Below are 21,861 nucleotides of genomic sequence, written 5' to 3'. Positions count from 1 at the left end.
CAAGTAATTAGACGGTATTGTTCTCAGTTCTCAGGAAGCAGAAAATCCTGCAATTTTGTGTCCAAGTTTTCTTCACCGATATAGAATTTCAGGAGTTGATTCGCGAGGAACATGACCTTGGTGCACTCTATTGTGTTATGACAAGAGCGAATTTTGAAATTTCGTTCTCAAAATGAAGATAGCACGTTTCAAAGTTTACATTTCACATCTTTACCCTCTAAGAAGCAGATAACTTCTAGTAGTTTTTGAAATCGAAAATTTCGTTCTTGTCATAACACAAACGAGGTTATGATTCATCACTAGATTATATAATCATTTAGTTCGGTGCACTGTTGTAGCCGAAAACTTGGACACAAAATCGCATTATCTGCAGTTAAACTTTTAAGAGCCTGTAGCATTACAGTAAACGGTCGTCTCTCAGTAAAAAGGACAATCATGAAGTAATTCCATCATCCCTTAATATACTTGATAAATTTTAGAGGAATCGATGTTCAAAATGTAGCGAATTAAAACTTTACAAGATAGCACCCCGTCAAGAAATTTGGCTAATGAATTTATTAATGAGCAAGGGTCCTGCGCGACCTTAATTCAGCCAGATTTTGAATCGTGTTTCAAGGAAATCGGAAGATTTTTTTTTCGTGGGACGATTTACTCGACTCCTTAGTGTGAACGTCTCTCAGTCCCTTCTGACTCTGATACACGATTTTACTTTGCAAGTAAGTAACAGAAATATTAGACCATCGCACTCGAACACTAGACGTGCAGCACGCGCGCGTCTAAATTCAAACTGCACCGTACGTTACAGTCGCTATGAAAACGCGGGCTTTTACCGATTTTTATTAAATTTTAAGTTTTATTTTCCTCCTTGTCGGCGATCCATATAAATCTGTCTGCTAATATCTATTTCAGATCTATGAATAAATTGCCCTTTTCAATTTACGATTTTTGTTCCGTTCGGACGGAGGAAACCAAAACTATAAAGTGTGTTCATGACTCCTCCAGCTATAGAAAACGTCGTGAGGATTTGAGTTTCAATACAGGTCAGAGCTACGGAAAATATCTTTTACACTGTACTTACAATTTGAGGCAGCTGCTTTAAAATATACCGTAATGTGAATGACCTTGAATGGAGCTGAAAAGACACCAAACGCCGCTCAAACTGCTCAAAGCTGCTTAATTGATCGACAGAGAAAATGGACCACTCGATACTCATTAAGAATTATATCGGTCAAGCTGATTATCCTCTGCGTAGTTATTCTATAAAACACTGTAGATAGCCGGGTCATAAATACCTCCAGACATTCGCTTTGGGCCACGCGCGCTGTTCAACTGACTCTAAATCGTTTACATGCTCGTATTACATACAGAAAAGGAAACAGATCTGTTTTGTCTCTTCAGTGACAGCAGAATAAACGTCAAAAACAAAAGAAATAAAGTTAGCAATTACTTTTTATATCAAGTTAGCCAATTATTAAATTCTCGTTTTGCCGTGCCTCGTTTTCTTCTGTTTCTTCGGAAAGATTTTGGTTGATTTTTCACCAGGTACAATCGATATTTTATAAAATCCCAGCAAGTTTTCTCCATTAAAAAACCCGTCCCAGCAAGCGCTCAATCCCATTCCTTAATTTGGCAGCCAGCTCAGGTTATCTCGCAGAACGGATATTTTGTGGAGCGGATCGGTAACAGATAACATGACATAACAGATAACATAACAATGGTAACATAACAGATATCCTGCGATATACATAGGTTGCCAAGATTTGTCCGAAGTCTTGCAAAGCTTTGAATAACTGAACCACTGTTTCTCAAGCTGCAAAATACGTCTCGTTGACAATTTGTTGAATAATAAAACAATTATCCTGCTCAATCCGTAGATTGTCGTCTAATTTTAGCCAACTCGGCCTACGACCTCGTCTGCTAAGTATCAGATGATATTCCGCGTGATTTCGCAGGAGCTGACAAGTCCCGTGACAGCGACTTAGAGCCTCCAGCTGCATACCTGCACGAAACGTGAAGATGAAGATGAAGATGAATATGAAGATGTCAGCGTCTTTTCTGTATGCTGGCATTGCTGCTGTTGTATGTCTTGTTATCTATCTCCTCGTGAAGAGATTTACAAAGGGAAAAAAGAACAAGAGGCCCACCAAGCCTGGCACAGTTATCTTACATCAGTTCCCTGTGTTCGATGGATGCCCGGTGGTGAGTGTAAGTCCGCCATGTTTAAAGTTGGAAAATTTCCTTCGTATGGCAAAGATCCCGTACGAAAATGAGTATGGTTTCAAGTTTTCCAAGAAGGGAAAAATACCGTGGATCGAGTTCAACGGGCAAGAAGTAGCTGATTCTAATTTCTGCTTTCAATTTCTGAAGAAAGAATTTCAAGTGGATATTGATTCTCATTTGAGCGCTACAGAAAAAGCCATTGCTCACAGCTTCCGTACAATGTTGGAGGAAAACACTTTCTGGTAAGCGTTGAGTTTTTATGTTAGGTGTTTAACCTCTTGTTATACTGTTTTGGTTTCGCACGTGATCGTGGGGTTTCTCGAAAAACACAAAGGCAAACGACTTTGAAAAAGTCTATCTTGAAAATTGAGACCTTCTAGATGTCTGGATAACTCAGACCCCAAAAAAATAAAACTGTTTTTCTTATTTCCACCACGAGAATTTCTCGAAGTATAAAGACCCTGTCAGGTTCTATCAAGTTGCGAATATCCGCTTCAATAGCGTGACACCGTAAACGGTGAAACCTCGATTTAACAAACTTCAGCACGGGCAAAGTTACAGTAAAATGTATGGAACAGAGCTTTGATACAACGATAACAATAAATATATAAAAATAAATATAACAAAATCATCGTTATAACGAATACAAACCGGAAGCCCAAACATAAAATGCACCCCGATGTAACGGATGATAGATAACACGCGACATAAGATGAATGTAGAACAGATCAGCGAGGATAAAAATACTTTAATCCTGTAACAGGAGAACAAATCCAAAGACTTATGTCCATATCTATCAATCAATCAATCAATCAATCTATATTTAACGTGGTCTGCACGCTTAGCTAAAAAGCTAGTTTTCAGATACGCCACGAAATAAAAAAAACAAAATAGAGAAATAAAACTTCTTGGAAGTGTATACAAATAGATTAAGCTATAATTAAGAATCACTACAAATTGCAATATTGTCAAACTAAGATTAAAAATATAAAAATAGAAAATTTACAAATTAAAAAGAAAAATTTAAAATATTATTAAAAACAGTAAAATAGCAATAATAAAAATTGACAAACTACTCGGGACAAAGTCCCGTAAGATTTAATGTTCTTAGGTTCGTTTTAAAAATCGTGTAAGTTTTTATTTTTCTTGTGTCGTCTGGTATAGAGTTCCACAGTTTCGATGCAGTATATAGCCACGATTTAAGGCCATATTTTGTTGAATTTACTTTCGGAATTCGAAGGTCCACAATTGTGTTGCCTCTGAGGTTATAAGTGGAGCGTCTTGTTGTTATAAATTCACGCAAGCTTGCAGGACCGGCATCGCTAGCTAATATCTTAAAAACTGTGGACAATATTTTCGCTAACCGTTGTTCGCGGAGACTTGGGAGACCAATACGCTTTAATAATTCTTCATAAGGCGTGGACCTTTCCCTAAAAACAAAACGGAGCGCTCGTTTGTTTACCATTTCCAACTTTTCAGCTGACATTTTACTACAAAAGTGCCACGTTTCCGAACAGTAGTTAAAGTGCGGCAGTATGAAAGCCTTGTAAAGGTCCCTCCTAGTCTCAAAGGGCAACAGTTTCTGCATCCTTTTTAGTACCGCAATTTGTTGACTGACTTTTCTACATATTTTAGCGATGTGGTTTTCAAAATTCAATTTTTCATCAATTGTTACACCAAGAAGTTCCATTGTTTTGGATATAGGAACTTGTGACTCGTCACATTTGAACGCCAGCTCGGCTTCTTTGTTTTTTCCTAACACCATCGCCTGGTATTTTGAACTGTTCCTTTTCATTCCGTTTTGCGCAAACCATTTATCAGCACTAGCAAGGTCAGCGTTAATGGTTTCTTCAACTCTAGGAAGGACATTGTCAGCGTAAAAGATTTGTGTATCGTCAGCGTAAGTAGACAGCGTACTCTCCTTAATAACGTATGAAAGGTCATTCATAAAGATGTTGAATAGCAAGGGACCGAGAATAGATCCTTGAGGGACACCCTTAGATATTGTTTGCCAGTTGGAAAGTGTGTCCCCTAGTCTCACTCTTTGGAATCAATTCGATAAGTAATCTCTTATCAGGGCAGTTGTTGCTTCGTCAGCTCCGTATTCTTTCAGTTTCTAAACAATTAGTTCGTGAGGTAAGGTGTCAAAAGCCTTCGACAAATCCATAGAGACCAGTCCGATCGTTTTATTGTTGTCAATTTCTTTCTTCCATTATTCGGTTAAAGTTAGAAGTGCTGTGTCACAACCATGATATTTCCTATAAGCAAACACATATTTATGATAAATTCCTTCAAAATGTGGGCTTATTCGGTGATGCACAAGTCTTTCGAAAACTTTCGAAAAAGCAGGCAGAATCGTCACGGGTCGATAGTTGGTTTTCATTAGGCAGCAATCCTTTTTTAGAACTGAAGTCACCTCGCCAAGTTTCCACTGTTGTGGTATTTTAGTGGAAGTTATAACATGATTTATCAGTGTACTAAGAGGATAGCACAAGACCTCCATTGATTCTTTGACTGCTCGTGGAGGGATCCCGTCGCATCATGTAGCCTTGTTTGGTTTAAGATTCCTCATTACCTCATAAACTTCTGTTGGATTCGTGTTGCTTATCGATACATTGGGCCTGTTTGTTAAATTATGTGATGTGTGCGATAAATCGGCTGGACGATCAGTTTGATTTAGTTCTATTGTACTTTGGGTAGAGCTGGTGAAGAATTCATTAAATGTTTCGGCCACCTCTTGCGGATTCCTGATGATTTTGTCGCCCTCCTTTAGTGTGACTCCACTATTGTTTACATTCTTGCGAGAGTTAACATAAGGCTTAATGGCGCACCAAAACTTCTTTTGATCTGCATATTTTTCTATAGTTTTCTATGTGAACATTAAAGCACAAATGTTATTTTTGACAGTCGTTGAGATCTGTAAATGCATTATGCTGCATGGGTAGTACAACGTAGCAGCGTAAAAAAAAACAATTATTAACTATACTTCGATAAAACAAACATATTGGTTGTTTCTCCGCAAATTTGTTTATATACCTGATTGAAGAAACGTTGACCCACGAAAAGCATAAACCATAAACGATGTGACCCAAATGTTTACTTGAAAATCGAAAAAAAATAATTGTCCTCTGTGACAGTATAAGAATGTTTGCATAAATCATGATCTTAAAGCTCTCAAAGAAAGAAAATATCTTGATTATAAATCATTGGAATATTACAAAGCCTGTCTAAGCTTACCAATGTTGCTACCAAGAATCTCAGTCGGTCTTATCGTTCATGGGTTATGCTTTTCACGAGTCAACGTTTCTTCAATTAGGTGTAGCTAGAACAATTTCCAAGTTTAGCCCACAAAAACAGAAAGTATTTGTGACCCTCCACGGGAAAACAGTGAAAAAGGTGAACGCACGGGCACGCGTGTCATGGCACGGCACGCTAAGCGTGTCACACATCGCACGGATATGCGCATATTTATTAAGTAAAACAAAGTATGGCACGGTTGATATTGTTTCGCACGCTAAAGCTTTTATCTAAGAGAAGTGTGCTATTTGGCACGCTTAACGAGCGATATGACACGCGTGGGAAATGACACGCGTGCGATATGGCACGCACGCGTGCGATAAGACATGCTTCCCAAACCAGCCTTCGTTTGTAACTTTTACACCCGTTTAACTTCTTATGGCACGAACGGGTCGAAGCTATCTAAAGAAAAACATGCTAGACAGAAAGAAAATGCTTTTCAATTTTTTGTTATCATACCAAGACATACAAGCTCGCATAACTTACGTTCTTACTCGATGAACGTGCATAACAGTTAGCTAATTCCAGACCGTACGAAGCTTGTGCATAAGGCGAAAATAAAATAGAAATAACTTCGATTTAAACCACGATATTTAATCGTGCTTTAAAAATATAGATTGCTCGCAAGAATTCAGTTCATCGAAATCCGTTGATTGCGAGTAAACTTCGCAAGCGATTTGTAAACCCACGCCCAGACCACTCGCGGTTAACGGGAGGAACTCGGTGCCGGACCCATGGCGTGGATAGTTGGAGTTTCGTTGCTATAGTTACAGAAACAACACCTGTTGTTCAGTCTTTCAGAAACCGCGTCTAAGAAGAAATCATGGAATACACGCAATCTCAAGAATTTTCGTACTTTCTTTCGCGCGAAAACCACTTAGAATCCGTTGAAGAAGAATATTTCAACCCAAGACCGGCTGAGGAACAAGGCGATGAAGACGAGTTCTGTTCTGATTACAGCAGCGATGAGTATGAATTCGACCACGAGACTGACTCCGACATTGACGGCTTCGAGTTTTCAGAGGAAGCCTTTGTGAGCAAAACATGCGGATGTACTCTTGGTGATGGAAAACCATGCAGCTCTACTGTTAAACTGGAAGAGTAGTCATTTTCCCGTTTCCTGACCAGCCCATGCGCGGCCTCGAAACACTGGGACCAAGGACTATTTTGTCAACATGGCGGGTCAGTCGGCGGGTGAAACGTAGCGACAACGTTTGTGACAATAAATTTGGCTTTAGTTTCTAACGTAAGCTTTCGCTGGTTTTATCTCCGATTTTCTGTCGTTTACTTTGAAATTGATACTCAATTAATAGGCTCGGTTCGTCGAAAATCTGCGATTCAATGTTTGTTTGTTTCGAAAGTCGGCTTATACGGCTGCCGCTACAACTACGCTTATTGAGCACCGACCTTGCAAAGCTTGTACGTGTGATAGTTTTACAAGACGAGAGAACGGTAAGTTAAACGTTTCCCTTTGACACGGCTAGCGTGTCATTTTGCACACTTGAATTGCGTGCTATTTGACACGCTGGCGTGCCATTTCGCACAGTACAGTGCTCGACACGGAACATTGTTCGAAAAGACACGCGCCTTTGTTTTTATCGTGCGATACTAACAAAAGAAAATTTTTAATTAGGCGTGCCTTCTGACACGCTGCTCGGAAGCCGGCGTGTCATTTTGCACACTGCCTATTGTTTAGCGTGCCATTTTGGCGTGCCCGTGCGTTCACCTTTTTCACTGTTTTCCCGTGGAGGGTCACATTTGTTACCAGGAGATGGACATTCTGGGTTTAATACCGTCTGGCCCTCGAAGGTTTAAATTGAACCTTTCGAGCTTTTTGAACTTTTACTCAAAAGTAAACATTTTAATACAGAGATTACGGAACCAGCACGCAAGCCACTTGTCAGTTCACAAATGCGACTTTAATGGTAAGTTGTTTTTTTATTTGTAAGAGACAACTCTTGAAAAGGTAAAACATTGCAATTTTTCTGTCAGTGGTAAAATCAAAATAAATTCTACGCGACGTAAAACAATTTTTTAGACTGACTGCATGCGATGCGAGACAAAAAACTAATTAGATTACCCCAATTCAAGTCCCGGTGGATTGACTCGGAAATCCTACAACTTGTAGCTTCGTATTTTACGCTACTAACTCATCCGAAACATGGTAAAAGCTTCACCGCGTTGGAAATGAGAAGAAAAACCTGCTTGAAAAAAGTAGAACAACAATGCTATGGCAACATTAATTCGCTTATCGAGAGGATACCTAAACTTCGAGCCAGGATCCGAGCCAGGATTCGAGCCAGGATTCGAGCCAGGATCCGAGCCAGGATTCGAGCCAGGATTCGAGCTAGGATCCGAGCTAGGATCTGAGCAAGGATAATTAAGAATGGGATTAACTATTAAGCGCTCCGGTTAGCCTGAATGGAACTCCGGTTAGCCTAAATAGCGTTCGGTTCACTCTGGTTAGCCTAAATAGCGTTCGGTTAGCCTAACTAGCACTCTGGTTAGCCTAAATTGCACTACGGTTAGCCTACTTTAGCTTGGGTTGCTTGCGGTTAGCTTTTATAATAGGGTTAAGATTTCTATCTGAAAAAAGGGTGGATCCTAGCTCTGATTCTAGCTCAGATCCTGGCTCAAATCCTGGCTCGGATACTGGCTCGGATCCTGGCTCGAATCCTGGATCGAAGCCTGGCTTTATTATTAGTTTATCTCGCTTATCGAGATTTTGTTATGACACACTACAGTATTCGTAGTTTACCAATCTGCAGTGGCAAGTCACGAAGTTCTGTATCTACGCTTGCTTTATTCTCTGCACCAAAATTGTCGGAAAAGTCCAAACTTTCAGATTTCCGAAGGTGTCTCAACCAAAACACGATTAAGGTAATTATATTCCACGCTTTTATGGTGAGCTCAATGCGTTTTTAAAAAAGACATGATTGTTTATGCTGAATATTGCTGGCCTGCAAGCACGTGACAAAGCGGCCATGCGGGGGTCAAAACAATAAAAATAAATCTTAAGTCCCAGCGGAGGGAAACGCTTTGTTCTTGTCCCCCAGCATGGCCGCCGTGACGTCAGTTGCAAGTCAGCAATTAATGTAGCTACCGTACTCTGAATGGAAGATTCAAATTTGAATGAAAATTAGCTCATAGACTTCCTACAATCTATATGACGTATAACGCTGAGGGACAGACCATTTTTAGGCGGTGACGCAACGCCTATATGCTGTGGCCCGTGGACGGGCAATGTTACGATTACTCCAACCGAGTAGCACTGGGAACTAGGCACTTTGTTATTTACTCAGTTTTGGTACGCCATCTTTGATTGTCATGAGTACTGAATCAACTTTAAGAGCATCCATCGGCAAAACGCGTTTGATTTCTAACGTACAGTTAAACAGAGTTTTGGGTTCAAGGGAGAATGATCGATGTACTGGATAATTGTGAGCTCGCTTAAAGAACTTTTCTACCGTTATACGTGTATTCGAAGTCGGCATACGTGATGGCAGACTATTAAACTTGACTGATGTTGAATTTGACGAGTGAAGGCCGGTTAGTGTCATAACTTTTGAAACCTTTCCAAAAGGGAGACCGATGGCAGCAGTATCTTGATTAGATTGCAAAGGTGAGCTATCTGAAATCTTTGTTTGCTTTGACGTGCATTGTTGTCGATAATATTTAAGTTTAAGTTAATTTTCTTTTCTTTTCCCTTCGCGACTCGCCATCTTCATTTTACTGCTTTTGATAATATTTATTCGGGTATTTATCTCAAGCCATTAAAAACCACACAGTGACGGTATCCGTATTCCTATTTGTACGAGAAGCCAGAATTAAGAATTAAGAAATTAAGAAAGAACTTCTACCCTATTTCTAGTAAGCGGTGTTGACTTCATTACATTTCAGACCATTTCAATACGGTAGTGTCACACAATCTTCAGTATCGACTAGGTGTGGAAATCAATCCTGGGCCTTTCTGTTGCTAAATGACGAAGTTCATAATGCTTTAATTTATTTATCGTATCATACTGTAAGTTTGTAATGTATTGGAGGTTCGTTTTGTAGTCAAGGCAAATAAAAATTAAAATGAATAAGAAAAATGCAATTTCTGGGATCATTGTAAAGCGTCATCGCCTGTGCATGCATGTATGCGTGCCGGTTATTTTTATAGGGGGAGGATGATATTGAAAAAAAATGTTTGCAGGGCCTGGAAAGACGAAATAAATTGTTTGCAAAAACGATATGTATAACAAAAAATAGTAAGAATTTCGAAAAAAAATTGTTTGCAGAGGTGCATAAACTAAAAAAAAAGTTTGCGGAGGAAAATTTTTCATCCCCACCTCCAAGAAAATAATTGTCCGTCCCTAAGTGTTGTTTTAAATTGGTTAAAATAAAACAGGGATATAATCACGCGCATGCGTTCATATTATCCAGTTATAAAGTCTCGTAAAGTTGTCGATGTCAGTCATTGTACGTCGTGTAGACGCTTTAAAAAATGCATAATAAGGTGTCCTAAGGTGCCCTAAGCCTGTGGTATGTCTATCTCGCCCTGCAAACCTATTTAGCTTAACATCAACCACATCCCTACTGTCTAAACATTTCCCGTTAGCTAGACAATTCCTCGACAGGCGATACATCCCTAATTTGCATTGCTTGTGACAGATATCCCCTACTGGCTAGAATGAAATTCCTGTACAAGCAGGACATCCTTAACAGGCCAGACATACAGCCTCGCCATCCACTAGAGGCTAGATATTCTACAACCCACGACCTTAATTGTTTGAATACTTTCTGAAACTGTTGTTTCATCTATTTGTTCAAAGTCCAAGTCACGTGAAAAAGACAGCTTTCCAACAAAAGCAGACAAAAAAAAAAAATAAGTCGCAATGGCCAGATTTAATGTATCCTTTTTCTGTTTTTCTGTCTATCTACAGGACCATGATTTACTGCCGCTGGTGTTCCGACTATGCACCGATTTTTAGAGAAAAGTTATTTTCCAAGCTGTTCTTGCCTGTCAAATATCTGGTATTTAAAATGTACCAAAGGCGATACAGAAAATATCTTTGGTCGCACGGCATTGGTCGACACTCCGAACAAGACCTGTATGGAATTGGTGAGAAAGATTTGCTTGCGGTGTCGGAATTTTTGGGCCGGAAGAAATTTCTGTTTGGAGAGAAGCCTTGTCTAGCTGACGCAGCACTGTTTGCCTTCATCGCTGGGTTTACCTGGGATTGTCCAGAAAGTCCGCATGCTTTACTCACCAAGTCTAAAGCGAAGAATCTTGACGAGCACGCCAAGAGAATGAAGGAACTGTACTATCCAGACTGGGATGAAATTATTTCAAAGAAACATAAATCTGGTCACGTAATTTTTGTTTTTTTAAATTAGCTTTCTGTCGTCCCAATGAAATCTGCCCTCGGTCTCTAAAGATACTGCAGCCAATTGCAAATCTCTAGTTACCTGTGATATGCACTTGTGACCAACACATTAGAGTGTAGGCTAGTAAGAAACTTTATGTAATGTTCGATTGCAGTAGCGTTTTATCAGTTTTATCAATATTATAAGCAATTGCGCCTTTATAAAGAATAAAGAATTTTAGTAAGCCGAAGAAAATGTACTTTCCGACGACTGAGAGATATGGAAACGAATTAGTCAACTGATGTTGTAGAGGATGTAGAGGTCCGCGTGTTGTCAAGGGTTGTTAGGAACCACTTATAGGCATGTCTAGCTTTTTTGTCATTCTGCGTTGGTCAGTCTTCGCATCCTTTTTCGCTTCAAGTCAAGTCAAGCAAACTCGTTTAGGCAGGGTGGCCCAATCAGCATTTGGCTGGTATAAATAGGGGCCCTGCGTAAATTATGCCTACATTATTTGTTTTATTATTATTATTTTTTTGATAGATTATCTATAGATTGTCGATAGATTATAGCCCTTTCTTATGGTCTCGTGCCGCTGTATTAGATGAGGAATACCTTCACATTTATTTGCCACTTCTATAGGGCGTTTTTTAAGTGATTTTTCGTATTTGTATGTTTTATTTGTATTTGTTTTCGGCGTGGTACAGCTAATAAGCCTTTAAACCAACACTTAAAATTTGTAAGGATACAGTTTGCGACTGACTTTAAAGTATCTTGTTTGTGAAGTCAGAGAATCTACTGTATTGGACCTTATAAGTACTCGAATAAGGCTTGTTTTACCAATATTGCTTTCATGCACTTGACGTATTATCCATGATTTGATAGGTCCATGGCCATACCAATTATTTTCTAACTACTACTCTCATTTTTCAGGCATTTGAAAGATGAAGAAACATAATAATATTTAATTATACAATTCAATTATATTTTTTTCCCTTTTCACTATTCTTAACTCTCATTGTTGTTTATTGTATTTCAATCGTTAACACCAAGTATAGAAATAGTAATACTCAATAAACTTGTTGTTGTTGACCTTATGCAAATATATAATACAAGTCATTGTCGTCACTTGGGGTCATGGTTGAGTAGTTGTCACGAAAGCGGATTACTCTGTTGTTCCGTGACAACGACTTGTAGCCTCTATGTGCACCCCTGCACAAAACGTAGCAACATGAAGTTTTCAGCGTCTTTTCTGTACGCTGGCATTGCTGCTGTTGTATTTCTTGTTATCTATTTCCTCGTGAAGAAATTTACAAAGGGAAAAAAGAACAAGAAGCCCGCCAAGCCTGGTACAGTTGTCTTACATCAGTTCGCTCCGTACGGCGTGGTTGTTAGTGGTAGTCCGCCATGTTTAAAGTTGGAAACTTTCCTTCGAATGACAAAGATACCGTACGAAAATGAGTATGGCTTGAAGTTTTCCAAAAAGGGTAAGATGCCGTGGATCGAGTTTAACCGGCAAGAAATCGCTGATTCAAATTTCTGCATTGAGTTTTTGAAGAAAGAATTCCAAGTGGATATTGATTCTCATTTGAGCGCAACAGAAAAAGCCATTGCTCACAGCATTCGTACAATGTTGGAGGAAAACACTTATTGGTAAGTGTAAAGATCTCATATTATGTGTTTTATCGCTTGTCATGTTGTTTTAAGTGCCGTGCATGGTTGCGGTAGCCCTCGTAGCTGACTGTCACAGAACACAAAGGAAGGACAAGTAGAGCATGACTACAGTGAATAACACTGCAGTTGACCTGCATAACGCTCCGGTTAGCCTGTTCACGGTTAGCCCTTAAGAATGGTAATGGTTTAACTTGTTTCGGTGATTTTGTCTCGTTTCGCTCGTTCGTTTTGTTGTTTCGGGTTGTACTGCATGCGGACGATGAAGGCACGCGTACGGTATGATACAATGATGCATTTGTGTAGGTTTATTGTAAACAGTTGTTTACATAAAACTGACATAGTTTCTATAGTTGTTTATCGTTTTATTCTTAACCAAGCTTGACGCTTTTTTTCCCCGCAATTTTTTAAATCATTTTTACTAATTTTCTGGAAGTAAGTTGGATATTCCAAGTATTCAGCTGTTGTATTTCTGGTTCCTGCTATAAAATTAAGAAGAATTGTATCTCAGATCCTGTACTCTTGTTTTAGACAATTTATGGAAAAAGGCAAAACTTAGAATCTAAGGCAGCGGAGCAGACACAATTTACACCAAATGGAAGAAACTTGACCCTTTAGTATAAACCATGAATGATAAGACCCAATGGTATTCTGGGTAGACAGAACTAGTAAGCTTAGTAATATTCCATTTATTTATAATCAAGATATCTTCGTCCTTTGAGTGCTTTAAGAGCACGATTTTGCAACCTGTCTTATTATAATGTTCATTCTGTCACGGACGACGATTACTTTTTTTCCGATTTCCCAGTAAACATTTGGATTTATGGTTTATGCTTATCGTTGTTCAACGTTTCTTCAATCAGGTGTTTACTAGTTTTGTCCGTCCACAGGGTCATGGTGTACTACTGCTTGTGTTCTGACTATGCACAAGTTCTTAGAGAAAGGTGGTTTGGCCATATCTTCTTTCCAGTCAAATATCTGGTATTTTCCTGGTTAAAGAGGCGCTGCAGAAAGGATATGTGGTCGCACGGCATTGGTCGACACTCCGAACAAGATGTGTACGGAATAGGTGAGAAAGATTTGCTTGCGGTGTCGGAAATTTTGGGCCGGAAGAAATTCCTGTTTGGAGAGAAGCCTTGTCTGGCTGACGCAGCACTGTTTGCTTTCATCGCTGCGTTCACCTGGGATTGTCCAGAAAGTCCACATGCTTTACTCACGAAGTCTAAAGCGAAGAATCTTGACGAGCACGCAAAGAGAATGAAGCAACTGTACTATCCAGACTGGGATGAAATCATTTCGAAGAAACATAAATCTGGTTGAAGACAAGAACGGTCTTCTGTAGGGCTGTCTACAAGTTTCTTTTTTTTGTAAATACAAAATCGTCGCGCAATTTCACTTCCCTAAACTTTCTCTCGCCCCAGTAGACTGCCCCTAGGTTTCTAAGGATACAGGCGTCCATGCGCGGACTTGGGCTCAGTTTCTAAAAATGTTAAACGTTTTTATTGACGTTGTTTTCCAGGATGGTTAAGTTATACGTGTAGCTTAGGAGCAGCTGGCACCTGGAGTTGTGAAACCACAACACTCAAACTACGAGTTAACTTGGACATACCTGTTGAGACTCCAAATGGAGGACTTATGATATATTTCACGAATGTGTAGAGGTTTATCAATAATTAACCTATTACTAATAAGTGATTGTTTACATTCCATAGTTTGATGTCAAACCAGAGGTTCGTGTTCCCTTACTTTACATATATAGTATTGCATTGTAACTTAACCCGAAGCCGACTCATATGTAGTCTTTATGCACGTTCGAAGGACGAGGCAAGTTGGGTGGGGAGGGGGGAGGGGAGGGGGAGAGCAGTCGAGGGATAATTTTGCCGCTTCTGATTCTTTCACAAAAGAAATGTATCCTTTGTTTGAGTACAATTATTATCTGAGAGTTTATTTCGTTCCTCCTTGTCCTTCCTGTGTTTTAACATCGTTCATGTCAAAAATACAAATCTGTATAAAAAGATGTAAAACTGGTGTTTTAAACATTTTTTTTTTAATCTTGCTCTCATATCAAACTACACTGTATAAGATGAAAATTTGGCTTTATATTGTTCCAAAGTAATTGTAGCTAGAACTTGATTTGGAAAATAACAAACATTTTCATTGTTATAAGTACCGGTTTTGGTTGGAATATAATTGGCAGTTAAAACGTATTCAGACCAGGTAGGCACAGAATCCGCCACCTTGTCAAATCATAGAATATATAATTAACGAATAATAATACAATTATGTGCAAGGCGGAGAGAAAATGGCACGGTGAGGATCGTGTCATTGCTTGAAATAATTAACGTTGACTTGCAAGAACGTTGTGTTATAGCAGATAAAAATGGTGTAATATTCATACCCTCCTAAGTCGCTATCGAGTGTGATATAATATGTATGTGCGTCAGATTTCTTAGATAACGATCTTAACCTTAAAAAGATGTGATGGAATGATTTGATTCAACGGCGGCCAAGAGAAAACGTCAACACCTCTGTTAAAAGAATATTGTTCTATTGATCGATTGATTAATTGATTGATTGATTAATTGATTGATTGATTTCAAAAATGCAGTTAAGACAGTTAACGCCTTGAGCCCCAAATGATGGAAGGATATCTCTTACTTACTCGCAGGCTGGGTGAATGTACTGTATCTCTTGAAAGTTGATTTTAGTTTGGTCGAAAACGGGGGGAGAGCACCGCAATTGCCCCCGAAAAATCTGTCTGAACATCTCTAGCCTTCAAGGTTGTAGGGGACAGTTTCCGCTAATCGGTACGCATTATGAAAAGTGTGACGACTGATGCCGAAAATGCGCGAAATACTTTTGAACATGCAGGCTCCATAATATTTCTGCATTGATTATTGCACGTGCAAAGCACTGGGGCGTTAAGGGTGATTGCATGCAGCACTTCACAGCATCTGGAAGTCTTCAAAGATCACCAACAAAACCAAACTTAGGATTTTCAAAAGCAATGTCCTTGGAGTCCTCCTGTATGGTACAGAAACCACAGGCAGACAAGTCTCTGTGTTTGAGGCCGCGTGACGTAAGCGTCAGGGTATTCGCTATTTGATCCCATACATGTTCATTCACTGTAATTTGTAAGAAGCCTTCCAAGGGGGGTAGCCGTGTCGCAATGTCGCATGTTTCTGAGAACCTATGTCGCCTAGCCGATTTACCTCCGCTTGAGTCAACTGATCGTAAAAAATGCTCCATAAAATACTGAATTTCGCATCTTTTCATCTACTGTTAGCTTGTCATTTTTTCTTACTTTAGCTGGGGGCGGTGACGACTGTCGAGGAATTAACGGCCTCAAAACGCCATAAAAACACAAATATCACACAAAAGATGAAAGGTAAGTGAACTTTATTTATCTAGCTTACAGTAGATCAAAGTTTGGGATGAAAAGATGCGAAATTCAGTATTTTATGGAGCATTTCTTACGATCAGTTGACTCAAGCGTAGGTGAATCGTTACAAATTGCAGTGAATGTATGGGATCAACTAGCCCGGGGGGTGGGGAACTCCTATATGAAACGGACGGGGATGCTCGTCGGAAATTTTGAAAAAAAAAACCTAAAAGAGACCAATCTGGGTGTGGCTCAAGCTTTTCTGTAACCCTAAACGAGACCATTATGGCTTAAAATATTGGCGTTTTGCCCCGAACATCCTAAGCGAGACCAAAAACCCGAAATTTACACCCCTAAGCGAGACGACGAGCATCCCTGTCACTTTCATATGCGAGTCTTCCCCCCCCCCCCCCGGTAAACTAGCGCATTCCCTGACGCTTACGTCACGCGGCCTCAAACACTTGTCTGCCTGTGCAGAAACCTGAAAGGTCTCGCAATCCATATGTCACAAGATAGATGTGTTCCAAACAAGATGGCTCTGGAGAATACTCGGAATCTTCTGGCCAAAAACCATTTGCAATGAAATCGCCGCGTGTGTGACGTTTCAATAAGGGAAATCCTTCTCCTGTTTGAAACAGCGTTTCAAACTGAACAGTGAACTCATTTGACTTATCCGTCTTAGCGAAGTTATTATTATAATGTCAACTGATTGGCAATATTACCTTATGCACTACTCTTTGAGTCTCTGAGTTATGTTTCATGCGCTGTATTAGGTGAATACATGCGTCACTGACAACCCTTAAAAATACTAAAAAAATATCTTAAATGACTACTCACCGAATGGGGCTTTTCAGGGCCAATGTAAACAGACACTGCACTGAAACACATATTAAATGAACATGACACCAGGTTAATAATCCAAACTGGCAGGAGGCAGACCAGTTGGCTATTTACAAGCGAACCCGAGGAGTTGAACTCGGGGCTACCGAAAACAACACCAGCTAGTGCTCAGAACAGGACTTGACAACGCGACCTCCGGATTTCCAAGTTTAAACCTCTTATATGTCAGTGACAGATCAGTGAGTAGCTATTCAAAAGAAACACAGCCTGAAGCAATGAAAACAATACAGCTGCTACAGCTGTCACCCAAATCAAAACACTTTTGACCTTATTATGCAAAATACAAGTAATCAGTGATCAGGGTCATGGTTGATTTTTTGTCACGAAAGCGAAGTTCACTGCTGTTCCGTGACAACGACTTGTAACTTCTACGTGCCCCCCTGCACAAAACGTAACAACCATGACGTTTTCAGCGTCTTTTCTGTATGCTGGCGTTCCTGCTATTATATTTCTTGTCATCTATCTCCTCGTGAAGAGTTTTACAAAGGGAAAAAAGCACAAGAGGCCCGCCAAGCCTGGTACAGTTATCTTACATCAGTTCCCTCCGTTCGATGGATCTCCGGTGGTGAGTGTAAGTCCGCCATGTTTAAAGTTGGAAACTTTCCTTCGAATGACAAACATCCCGTACCAAAGTGATTATGGTTTCAAGTTTTCAAAGAAGGGAAATATGCCGTGGATCGAGTTTAACGGGCAAGAAATCGCCGATTCCAATTTCTGTATTCAGTTTTTGAAGAAAGAATTTCAAGTGGATATCGATTCACATTTGAGCGCCACAGAAAAAGCCATTGCTCACAGTGTCCGTACAATGTTGGAGGAAAACACTTTCTGGTAAGCGTTGAGTTCTTATGTAAGGTGATTAATCGCTTGTTGCGGGCCCAAGAGAGGCCCGCAACCTTAATCTTGACAGTGACCAGCGGATTGCGTTTTACGCCTGCGCGCCACGTTAATAAAAGGCAAACAGAAAACGGAAGTTGAAAATTTTGTTCTTCCACCAAGAACGATCGAAATGCGAAAAATGTCTCAATCACGACAGTTTGTCGTAACACCGGAAGAGAAAATCTGTTCTCCAAGAACGATTGTGACATAAGATCTAGGCTTCTTGCAATTTGCAGACTTGTTTTACGGGTGTTGCTTTTGCGAAAATTTGCTCTGATTGTATCACGCATAAACCACGGCAAAGCGAATGATTCCAACAACGGTTATTCTCGAGAAATTCGTTATAACACTGACAACATTGCGAGTTTATCGACCGAGGAAAATCACATCTCAATTCACACCGCGTGCTCGACTACACTTCACAAAACTGTCATGATCAATCCGGCAAAAAACAACTCTGACTAGTTCGCGGCCGGTTAGCGGCAATTAAGCGTGATTTATCATTAATCGCGCCACGTTAATAAAAGGCGAGCACAACTTAGCGAGTTTACCGACTGAGAAAAATCACATCTCAATTCACACCGCGTGCTCGATTACACTTCCCAAAACGATAAAAACATGCATTCCTTGCGTGACGCGTTACTCGGGATAATTGTCTTTTGTCCATTTAATCATTTATTTATCGACACTGCCATCTAAAATTACGCACTCTCGTACCAGTACCTTTTCGAAGTGCGTCAAGGCCCGCACTTTCTGACCTGTGGTTACCACTAGTTATTATTCAACAGATGCGCGCGCTGCCCATATTTGGTCAAAATGTTAACGATATCTGTCATCCGTACATAACAGATATCCTGCGATATTCGTAGGTTGCGAAGGTTCGTCCGAAATCTTGTAAAGCGCTGCCGATTACAGTTTTTCTATGTGCAAAGTGTGTTTCGATGACAATTTGTTGAATAATAAAACAATTATCCTGCTCAATCTTGCGGAATATCGTCTGATTTTAGCCAATTCGGCCTTCGGCCTCGTCGGCTAAGTATCAGGCGATATTCCGCGCGATTTCGCAGGATAATTGTTAATTATATTGTTTAAGGTTTCGTGTGTGATTGTGGTAAGGTTCCTAACAAGAGGGTCGTGCAGGGATATTCTCGTGATGCGTGATCAGCTGATTTTTTTTTTCCGTGAAACGTGAATTTGAATAATTATTTTTCGATATCCGTGACTGAAAACACCAAATGTGCAACTATTATCGCAAAGTCTTGTAAGGCATCAGCGACTAGCAAGAATAGCTAATACGCAATATGTATGCAGCCTTTCTCTGCTTTTGCCACTTTTCTTTGCGTAAGAGCAGGATTTAAAAAGAAAGTTACTCCCTAATTTTCATGTTTTGGGAAAATGAAATATTAATATCCGTGAACCGTGATTCATTATTTTTTCTGCCCGTGAACCATCCCAGAGACCGCCTGTCAATACTACAGAGCAGTACCAGTTGCAATAAGATATCTCTATAGAAAGGATTCGGAAAAACTTCGGAAATGTTTAAGTGTCCAGAGACGACGATTTCCCTCGCACGATTTTTGGAAACTGGTCAAGAACGGCAATTTTCGGAACTCGATCGGAAAGATCCGATTGAGAACGCTTTCAAACACTTCGGAAATTATTGTGAAATGTTCGAACAGTTTTCGGAAATCATTGTGGGTTCTATCTTACCCATGAAAGAAAAGAATTGAACGCACAAAATGACCTGGCTCCCAATGTGTGGCTTCATAACTCAGTTGGTAGAGCATCGCAACGGTATCGCGGAGGTCACGGATTCGAATCCTGTTAAAGCTTTGATTTTTTTCAGGGTGTTTCCCCAACTGCTTAAACTATCAGTTGACCTGCATCACTTTAAAAACCCTATTTTCATTCGTTCTTCTTATCCTGCACCTATATTGTTATTAGGGCTAGGGGCATTGTTTTTGTTCTTTGTCCGTTGTTTTATTTCGCCAATGCTGAACAACGTTGCAAAATGTGCAGGTTAAGCCAAGATTAGTGGACTCACAGTTTGAGATCGTGTCATTACTTACTTAACTTTTTATGTCAGTGAAAATCATCCAAGAAAAAAAATGCAGTAAATGTTGGTTCAAGGTCCAACACTAGTCAGGTCCAAGTTAAAAAAGATAGTTTTACCGACAACACATGTTGTCTCCATCAATCTCCAGTTTAAAATTTGAGCGCAATGAACACAATTTTTACTCTTTTCTTTTATCCTTCCACAGGACCATAGTGTACTACCGCTGGTCTTCTGACTATATACCGATCCTCAGAGAAAAGTGGTTCGGCTATTTCTTCTTTCCAGTCAAATATCTGGTATTTTACCTGGGGCAGAGGCGCTGCAGAAAGGATCTGTGGTCGCACGGCATTGGTCGACACTCCGAACAAGACCTGTATGGAATAGGCGAGAAAGATTTACTTGCGGCGTCGGAAATGTTGGGTCACAAGAAATTTCTGTTTGGAGAGAAGCCTTGTCTAGCTGACGTAGCATTGTTTGCTTTTATCGCTGCGTTCACCTGGTATAATCCGGAATGCCCGATTGCTTTATTCACCAAGTCTAAAGCAAAGAATCTTGACGAGCACGCCAAGAAAATGAAGGAACTGTACTATCCAGACTGGGATGAAATCATTTCCAAGAAACATAAATCTGGTTAGAGACGATAACCATCCCATTTCTCAGGCTTCGCATTCTAATTGCCATAGACCACATGGTGTATAATCTAATGAGTTGAAAGATACGGATCCATTTGGGAGGAATTCGGCAATTGCGTAGCAGCCCGAAACGGAAACGGGTTTTCACATGGCCGCTGATGTCAAACGCCCAATCCTTCAGCTTAGAACAGAAGTGTTGTAAGACAGCTCTAAAGCTCCAACTTGAACTCAACCGTGCTAGTAAACAGAACAATAACATCTTAGTTGCTCGACATGTTCTAAGTCAACTCACATGACCGCGTATCTGAGGGGCGGCCCATAAACGTTTGGGACTCCGTAGAGGGGGTCCCGACAAGTTCATATTTAAACAAGATGTCAATTGTGTAATGTTCATATATCCACAAAGCTTATTCATCACTTACCCTCCAAAGTCGCTGTAGAGTGTGGTACAAGTTTCGTTAGATACGTGCTTCAGATTTATAAGATGCCAATTTTAACCCAAAGAAGTCATGACTAAAATGCCGAAATCTTCTCAGCCACCAATAGAAAAATCCATCAAACAAAAATTTAATTTACGCCTTGAAATAGCTCCAAATGATAAATAAATATCTCATTTACCAGCCTGAATCAGCAGGGTGTGGTGGTGGGATTTTTCAGGAGTACCCAACGAGAATCGATTTGTTATTGCACGAAACGATTACTGGAGGTCGATTAAGGGATTTTCAGTTAATTATTAACTACCGTGGGAAAAAAATATCCGCTCTTCGCTGCATCTGCCTGGGATTGTCCAGAAAGTCCATTTGATGAACTCATAAAATCCAAAGCTAAAAATCTTAATGAGCACGCCCACAGAATGAAGGAACTCTATTACCCAGATTGGGATAAACTTATTTCAAAGAAATATAAATCTTGATACCATGATTGAGGTCTTTTTACTCGTGCTTCGATACAACAGATTCAAATTATTTATTTTAGTTTATTTATTCCTCTGCCTATAATGATAAACTGATTTAAAGATATTTATGTTTTTATTTTGTACAAAGATAATATTGAAGATTAAAAATAAATTGCCTATGATGTCTTTCTCTCCATTACTTTATTTACGAGCTTTCTTTAATGATTTGAAATACAGTAACCCCTACCTGTTAATTAAAAGTATATTTTGTACCTAGCTGTTCCGAAATTTGCCCTGACTTGTCTATTTACTAAGCCAGCGTGGCCGAGTGGTTTCGGGCGCTGGTATTGTTTTCCGGTGGTCCCGGGCTCAACCTGCTGGATTTGTTCTCAGTCGTCCCGAGTTCAAATCCTCGGTCACACTTCTTATATAGCCAACGTTTCTGCCTTCTGCTATAAAGGGTTATTAAGAGATATATAGGTACCCTTCATTTTATTGGATAATATTTACTGTTTGTTTGTTAGTTAGTTTCTTTGCCCAGTTTTACGTAATAAAGTCGAAAGGTCCTATGATACTGTAGTGT

At 39.8% G+C, this 21,861-nt stretch overlaps 3 protein-coding genes across 4 annotated transcripts; all 3 read left to right on the top strand.

Moving 5' to 3' along the window:
* The first annotated feature begins 2,034 nt into the window (after positions 1 to 2,034).
* LOC144665750 (failed axon connections homolog) lies at positions 2,035 to 10,908 on the top strand. Its single transcript, XM_078527048.1, has 2 exons — positions 2,035 to 2,462; positions 10,446 to 10,908. The coding sequence occupies exons 1-2, from the start codon at positions 2,035 to 2,037 to the stop codon at positions 10,897 to 10,899; spliced, it is 882 nt and encodes a 293-aa protein (XP_078383174.1). The 3' UTR covers positions 10,900 to 10,908.
* A 1,169-nt stretch (positions 10,909 to 12,077) lies between these two features.
* LOC144665767 (failed axon connections homolog) lies at positions 12,078 to 14,599 on the top strand. 2 transcript variants are annotated; one of them, XR_013573014.1, is made up of 3 exons: positions 12,078 to 12,519; positions 13,428 to 13,957; positions 14,386 to 14,599. XR_013573014.1 is itself a non-coding variant. In XM_078527063.1 (2 exons), exons 1-2 carry the CDS (start codon positions 12,098 to 12,100, stop codon positions 13,855 to 13,857), a joined length of 852 nt encoding a protein of 283 aa, XP_078383189.1. In that variant the 5' UTR covers positions 12,078 to 12,097; the 3' UTR covers positions 13,858 to 14,310. The 2 variants fall into 2 exon arrangements, 1 of the variants encoding a protein (XP_078383189.1); XM_078527063.1 differs by lacking the exon at positions 14,386 to 14,599 and having other exon boundaries at positions 13,428 to 14,310.
* Positions 14,600 to 17,070: 2,471 nt separating this feature from the next.
* On the top strand, positions 17,071 to 21,460 carry LOC144665759 (failed axon connections homolog). Its single transcript, XM_078527056.1, has 2 exons — positions 17,071 to 17,647; positions 19,957 to 21,460. Exons 1-2 carry the CDS (start codon positions 17,220 to 17,222, stop codon positions 20,384 to 20,386), a joined length of 858 nt encoding a protein of 285 aa, XP_078383182.1. The 5' UTR covers positions 17,071 to 17,219; the 3' UTR covers positions 20,387 to 21,460.
* Positions 21,461 to 21,861: the final 401 nt, after the last annotated feature.

The sequence above is a fragment of the Oculina patagonica genome, chromosome 9 (assembly GCF_052425735.1).
Source record: "Oculina patagonica isolate OP01 chromosome 9, crgOcupat, whole genome shotgun sequence".
NCBI classification, from domain to species: Eukaryota; Metazoa; Cnidaria; class Anthozoa; order Scleractinia; family Oculinidae; genus Oculina; species Oculina patagonica.
Note: the sequence above shows the minus strand (reverse complement) of the source record. Positions and strands in the feature narration are given on the sequence as shown.